Source organism: Lathyrus oleraceus, chromosome 7 (assembly GCF_024323335.1).
Source record: "Lathyrus oleraceus cultivar Zhongwan6 chromosome 7, CAAS_Psat_ZW6_1.0, whole genome shotgun sequence".
NCBI classification, from domain to species: Eukaryota; Viridiplantae; Streptophyta; class Magnoliopsida; order Fabales; family Fabaceae; genus Lathyrus; species Lathyrus oleraceus.
The window spans coordinates 464,528,029-464,535,938 of record NC_066585.1 but is presented as its reverse complement, the minus strand read 5'-3'; the positions used below and the strand labels follow the sequence as shown (position 1 = coordinate 464,535,938).

The 7,910-nt window shown below is 41.4% G+C and overlaps 1 protein-coding gene across 1 annotated transcript; it reads right to left on the bottom strand.

Moving 5' to 3' along the window:
* Positions 1-4,592: 4,592 nt before the first annotated feature.
* LOC127104371 (uncharacterized) lies at positions 4,593-5,966 on the bottom strand. Its single transcript, XM_051041558.1, has 3 exons — positions 5,324-5,966; positions 5,034-5,266; positions 4,593-4,943 (listed from the first exon to the last, which is right to left on the bottom strand). Exons 1-3 carry the CDS (start codon positions 5,964-5,966, stop codon positions 4,593-4,595), a joined length of 1,227 nt encoding a protein of 408 aa, XP_050897515.1.
* Positions 5,967-7,910: the final 1,944 nt, after the last annotated feature.

Here is a 7,910-nt window from a genome sequence, read left to right as displayed (position 1 = left end):
CTTTTGGATATTCCCTAACTTTTGCGCGATTTGCTCCTTAAGAGTTTCAGTTCACCGGAAGATTTTACCATTTTTTGCTTAAGTCGCCCTTTCGGGTTTTCGACTTACCGGGCTTAATTTTTTTGTTTATCCCTAATTTTTGCCTGAGCCGCCCTTTCGGGTTTTCAACTCACCGGGATGCTCATTTTTTGCCTAAGTCGCCCTTTCGGGTTTTCAACTTAGCAAGCTTTTATTATCCATCTCTTTTTCTTAAGCATAATACTTTCTAACTACATCAGAATTGACAGGGTGTGTCAACTCTTCTCTGTCCATGTTCGTGAGAACTAAAGCTCCACCAGAGAAAGCTTTCTTCACCACAAATGGTCCTTCATAGTTTGGAATCCACTTGCCAGTGAATCCTTCTGGAGGGAGATTATCTTTTCCAAAACTAGTTCACCTATATTAAACCCTCGAGGTCGGACCTTCTTTTCAAATGCCCGCTTGAGTCTCCTCTGATATAACTGACCATGACACAATGATGTCATCCTCTTTTCTTCGATTAGATTGAGTTGGTCAAACCTGGTTTGAATCCATTCCGCTTCTTCTAATTCTGTCTCCATCAAGACTCTCAACAAGGGGATCTCCACTTCTATCGGTAGCACAACCTCCATGCCATAGACTAGTGAGAAAGGGGTTGCCCCTGTTGAAGTGCGAACAACTGTTCGAAATCCGTGCAAAGAAAAGGGTAGCATCTCGTGCCAATCTTTATAAGTTTTCACCATCTTCTGAATGATCTTCTTGATATTCTTGTTAGCTGCCTCTACAACTCCGTTCATCTTTGGCCTATAAGGTGACGAGTTATGATGTTCAATCTTGAAATTCTCGCACAACTCCTTCATCATCTTATTATTCATATTTGATCCATTATCAGTGATAATCTTGCTAGGAGTTCCGTAGCGACAAATTATCTCTTTCTTGATAAACCGAGTGACTACTTGCTTCGTCACATTGGCATAAGAAGTTGCTTCTACCCACTTAGTGAAGTAGTCAATGGCAACCAGAATGAACCGATGTCCATTTACGGCTTTAGGCTCAATCATACCAATCATGTCTATGCCCCACATTGAGAATGGCCATGGAGCTGATAAAACATTCAGAGGAGTAGGTGACACGTGCACCTTGTCAGCATAAATTTGGCACTTGTGGCATTTCCTGGCATAATGGTAACAATTTGTTTCCATTGTCAACCAATAATAACCAGATCTAAGGATTTTCTTCGCCATTGCATGTCCGTTTGCATGAATGCCGAAAGAACCTTCGTGGATTTCTTTGATGAGTAGGTTGGCTTCGTGTCTATCCACGCATCTGAGCAGAACTAAATCAAAGTTTCTTTTGTATAGAACACCACCACTTAGGAAGAAATTGGTTGATAATTTCCTCAAGGTCTTTTTGTCTGTGATGGATACATCATTTGGATACTCATGCTTCTCAAGATATCGCTTGATGTCATAAAACCAAGGCTTTCCATCCATTTCTGCTTCAACTGCTAAGCAATGAGCTGGCTCGTCTAGACGTTGAATTGTAATAGCAGGTGATTCGTTAGCTCACTTGACCTTGAACATAGATGACAGAGTAGCCAAGGCATCGGCTAGCTGATTCTCCTCCCTAGGAATATGATGGAAATTAATCTCATCAAAGTAGGGGATTAGCTTCATGACATGCTCTCGGTATGGGATCAAATTGGGATGGCAGGTCTCCCAATCTCCTTTGATTTGATAGATGACAAGTGTTGAGTCCCCATACACTTCAAGAATCTTGATTCGTAGGTCAATAGCTGCTTCAATTCCCAAGATACATGCTTCATACTCCGCCATGTTATTGGTGCATTTGAAACATAACCTTGCCGTGAAAGGAAGATGAAAATCCTTTAGGGAAGTTATAACAACCCCAATTCCGTTAGCCAATGCATTTGAGGCACCATCGAACACGAGCGTCCACCGCGATCCTGGTTCGGGTCCTTCTTCCGGGCTTGGAATCTTATAGTCTCTTATCTACATGACATCTTCATCTGGGAAGTCGAGTCTCATCGATTGATAGTCCTCCACTGACTGGTGCGCAAGGTACTCAGATAACGCACTACCCTTAATGGCCTTCTGAGTTACATATTGAATGTCATATTCTGATAAAAACATTTGCCAGCGAGCGATTTTGCCAGTTAATCCAGGTTTCTCGAAGATGTACTTGATGGGATCCATCTTGGATATTAACATTGTCGTATGACAAATCATATACTGTGTCAGACGACGAGCAACCCATGCCAATGCACAACAAGTCTTTTCTAGCATGGAGTACCTTATTTCACATTCTGTAAACTTCTTGCTCAGGTAGTAGATAGCATGCTCTTTTTTACCCATCTTATCATGTTGCCCTAGTACACATCCCATGGATTCATCGAGTACTGTCAAATACATAATGAGAGGCCTTCCTGGAACTGGTGGCACTAAGATTGGTGGTTCTTGCAGATACTGTTTGATTTTATCGAATGCACTCTGGAAATCATCGTTCCACCTAACGGCTTGATCTTTTCTTAACAACTTGAATATTGGCTCGCAAGTGGCTGTCAGATGCGAGATGAATCTGGAAATATAGTTCAATCTGCCCAAGAAACCACAAACTCGCTTCTCTGTCTGAGGTACTGGCATCTCTTGAATAACTTTGACTTTGTCAGGATCAACTTCTATGCCTCTCTGGCTCACAATGAATCCTAGAAGCTTTTCAGATCTGACTCCAAAAGTGCATTTAGCAGGGTTTAAGCGCAGTTAGTATTTCCTCAATCTTACAAACAACTTCTTCAGATGAATAACATGCTCCTCTTCTGTCTGAGACTTGGCAATCATGTCATCCACATAGACTTCAATCTCCTTATGTATCATATCATGGAAAAGAGTCACCATGGCCCTTTGATAGGTCGCCCCAACATTTTTCAGGCCGAAAGACATTACCTTATAACAAAAAGTGCCCCATGGTGTAATGAAAGTTGTTTTCTCCATATCTTCGGGAGACATTTTAATCTGATTATATCTTGAGAATCTGTCCATGAAGGAGAATACAGAGAACTGAGCTATGTTATCTACCAATACATCAATGTGAGGTAAAGGAAAATCATCTTTGGGACTAGCTTTATTCAGGTCTCTGTAGTCTACACACATTCGAACTTTTCCATCTTTCTTCGGAACTGGCATAATATTAGCAATCCACTGCGGGTAAGTTGCAACAGCTAGAAAACCTGCATCAAACTGCTTCTTGACCTCTTCTCTGATCTTGACAGCCATGTCTGGTCGAGTTCTTCTCAACTTCTGCTTGATGGGCGGGCATTCTGGCTTCAACGGAAGCTTGTGCACAACTATGTCGGTGTCGAGTCCTGGCATATCCTGATATGACCAAGCAAACACATCCACACATTCATGTAGTAGCTTGACTAGTTCCTCCTTCACATTTTTTTTTCAAAGCAGTTTCGACCTTGACTTCATTTCTATCCTCCTCAGTCCCCAGATTGATCACATCCACTAGTTCCTGATGAGGCTGAATAATCTTTTCCTCTTGTTTCAAAAGCCTGGTTAACTCTTCTGGAAGTTCGCAGTCTTCCTTACCATCCTCTTCAGCTTGGTTAATCGGGAGGTCAAAGTCATAGGGAATTATAGCATTGTCGTGTTCAATGGATCCAGTTATTAATGATCTGCATGGAAATGATTTTTTCTTTTTAGCGGAAGATTTTGAAAAATGAAAATGATGCGAAATCAAAATTGCCATTTTTTAATTTTGTTGTTTATTTTTTTGTAAAAAAATTAAAAAGATGAAAGACAGGGATCTCAAAAAATGTGCTTTGTATTGATGATAAGGCTTAAATATTAACAGAAAATGGGCCCTACAAAGCTATCCATATGCCTTGGGCGTGGCATTGGATGTTTTTAGAAAACAGTAAATTACTTTGAAAAAGTAACTATATCTGGAACATCTGTTGCCTTCCAGTTAGTGAGAGCGGCATTCGGAGGTCCACGAAACACCATCTTGGACAAATCTGGATCTTCATCTTCAAGAGCATTCACTTGATCATCACTTCGGAAACCAGCTTTGGAGAATATTTCCTGGATGCTAGGAACCTTCCCCTAATGTATCTTCTGATCTTTGAAAAGTTCAATAGACGGTTGATATCCTAATCAACACTTGTCTTTCTTCTATGGAAATTCAATCATTGTGCCCCAACTTCCAGGGCAACCAGCTTCAATTGCAGCTTTCACACTCTTCCATGAGGTCATGACCCCCTTGGGTTCTTCAACAAGTTTCGGCTTAGTCTGGACCACATTGACCACTTCAAGGGCTTGGATAGGAGTTTCAACAATGTCTTCACCTACTTCAATGTATCTGAAAGAAGTCAAATGGCTGACGAAAATATCTTCCTCTCCGGATACTGATACCAGCTTACCAGAAGTAACAAACTTCAGCTTCTGGGGAAGTGTCAAGGTGACAGCTCCAGCAGCATGGATCCAAGGTCTACCTAACAGACAGTTATAGGCAGGCCTAATATCCATTACCTGGAAGGTAATACAGAAAGTTTAAGGACCAATCAGGATTGGGAGGTCAATCTCCCCAATAACTGTTCGCTTAGACCCATCAAAAGCTTTCACTATCAAAGCACTGGGTCTCATCTGCACCCCTTCAATATTCAATTGTGCCAGGGTAGTCTTAGGTAACACGTTCAAGGATGAACCTGTATCCACCAGTACTCGAGCCAAAGTAACATCTGTACACTGAATGGAGATATGAAGCGCCATATTATGTTCTCGCCCATTAGGGGGTAAATCATCATCAGTGAACATCAAACAACTACTAGCATTGAGATTAGCAACCATATTATCAAACTGAATAACACTGATGTCTTTTGCCATATAAGCTTCGTTCAAGAACTTCAATAGAGTAGTCCTATGAGCCTCAGAACTCATAAGTAGAGAAAGAATGGAGATTTTTGAAGGAGTTTGGTTGAGCTGATCTACGACCTTGTAGTCACTCTTCTTGATGATTTTCAAGAATTCTCTATCCTCTTCAGCAGTCACTTCTTTCTTAGATGAGCCTTCTCCTGCTTCTGGAGGATTTACCTCTTTCCCCTTCGTTGGTTCAACTGTTGGTGCACTTTCTTTGTATGGGATCACTTCAGGAGCGAAAACCCTTCCACTTCGAGTCACACCACTAGCTCCAGCGATGTTAGTCACATCTGGCTCTTTCAAGATTACTGGTTTGTTACCCACATAAACTACAGGCTAATAGTTCCAAGGCACTGCTTTGGTACTGTCAAATGAGAATGGAGCGGGAACATAAATAACCATGGGCTCAATCTTCTTCACTGGCTCTAGGTCAACATTTCTCTGATAAGGGACCACAAAAGGCTTGGGAAGCCTCTCTTGATCAAACACAGGCACAATCATAGCAACGTCCTCATCAATCTTTGCTCTAGTGAACTGAATAACCCGCTGATCCATCAAACGTTGAAGATAAATTTTAAATTCACCACACTGATCAGGGTTGGACGAACACACCACACAATTATCATGTACTCCATTCATCAATTCTGCTTCCATCAATCTAGCATGGACCACTATTAAAAGAGTCTTCAACTTGAACACATCCTTTATCAATCCATCATCAGTTGAACTTTCTATAGCATTGACACCTGAACCATCATGTTTAGGCAAAGGATTGTTCCCCATATTTGGAACATCAGCAAAAGACAATATTTTCTGATCTATCAACTCTTGAACCCGGAGCTTGAACACCTTGCAATTCTCTATTGTATGACCCTCTGAATTAGCATGAAAGGCACATATAGCATTCTCATCATACCAAGGCTTATGCAGCTTCAGCATTGGAGGTAATGCCCTTAGCACAACAGTCCCATTCTGAATCAGATATGGTAGCAATTGAGTGTAAGTCATTGGGATAGGAGTGGTATTCACATTATTGTATTATTGTTATGGCCTCTATTGATTTGGTCATTGTTGCTGAACTGGACGTGGTTGATTGTTCTGTTGATTTCTCTGTTGATGTTGAGGTGGAGGAGCCTGGAACTGAGGTTGTGGAGCTTGATATTGAGGAACTGGAACTTGATAGTGAGGTACCGGAGCTGGAATAGGAACAGAAGCAATTGGACGGTAAGGCAAGGTTGGATATTGAGCAACCGCTACGTAAGGGTACTGATAATAAGGCACAAAAGCAGGAGCCTCGTATGGTGCCCTCCCCCTCTGAGAAGAAATGACACTAGTCTCACCCTCCTTCTTCTTGAATCCGTTGAAAGGCTTCTTCAAGATTGGTTGACTGCTGGAACCTCCCTGGATTTTACCATTTTTCAATCCTTCCTCTACTCTTTCACCCACGATCACCATGTCATAAAATCCCGTGGACATGATACTGATCAATCTTTCATAATATTAGCCCTGCAAGGTACCCATGAAAATGTCAATCAATTCACGATCAACCAATGGCGGGTGCACCCTTGCAGCCAATTCTCTCCAGCGTTGTGCGTATTCTTTAAAAGATTCATTGTATTTCTGGGCCATACTCTGAAGCTGAGTACGGTTTAGTGCCATGTCAGTATTATATTTGTATTGCTTTGCAAATGCTTTAGCTAACTCATCCCAAGTGTGGATGTTGCTACATTCCAACTGCATGTACCAATCCAAAGATGCCCCAGTTAGACTGTCCTGAAAGCAATGGATCATGAGCTTATCATCTCTGTCATAGGCAGTCATTTTTCTGCAATACATTTTCAAGTGTATGTTAGGACATGTGAGACCTTTGTATTTTTCAAATTTCGGCGCTTTGAATTTTGGAGGAATCACCACGTCTGGGACCAAACACATCTCCAAGGCACTCAATCGGGTTAAGTTATGTCCTTCCAAGATTCTTAGCTTTTCGGCCAGCGCACGACACATCAAGATAGCCTCAGAATCCTGGGCAGTAGTAGGGATGACCATTGGAGTAACTCCATTATAATTCTGCATTTCAAACTCGTCCTGGAGCTCCTCATCAGTGCGGGGAATGACTACTTGATTGACTATCGGAGGTCCTTGCACAGCGACTCCATCAGCTACTCCAAAAGTATGCGCAGGTGGAGGAACATGAGTTCTTTCAGGAGGTGGAACAAAACCTGGAGGAAGACCGTAGATAACGGGATTTGGAATAGGAACTGAAGGTCCTGATTGAAGAGCAACCCCTTGAACTAGAGCATCGTTCCTTGTAGCAGCGACAACATGAGCCTCTTCTTCCCTTCTAGCTAGAGCTTGTATAGCCTCAAAGATCTGCTCGATCTTGCTTTTGACAGAGTCCATCTCCTCTCTGAAGGCAACTTGTTCTTCTCTAACTACATCCATGATTCTTCTTGTGTTGGAATGGGTAGCGTATGCACGTTGAGGAATCAACTTGAACTACTGGAGACGAGGAAAAAATGAAATGAATTTTTATTTTGAGAAATGAAATGCATGATGCATACTTTAATGCACGTGGCTATAAAAAAATGTCTTTTATGCTTATGTTCAATTTTATTTTCAGGGAACCGTGTTAAATTCCTTGTTATTTAGCAAGCATTCAAAGAGATCACGGGGAATAAAACAAGAATGGAATCAAACTTTTTGTACAAAAGAAACTCAAAATCCTTCATTCATTCAATTCAAAATAGAGTACAAGGATTGAGTACAAAATATTCTTTTAAACATAAAGGAAAGTACAAAACAACAAGGTTAGACTGTAGGCTTCTGTTTGTTAAGCTCTTCCAACTCTCCTTTGAACCTTTTCATCATGTCTTCACAAAGATAAATAAAGTTGGTCACTGAATGAGGGATGTTGTCATTGTCTATGTCTTCTAGAGCACATCTTAGCATCAA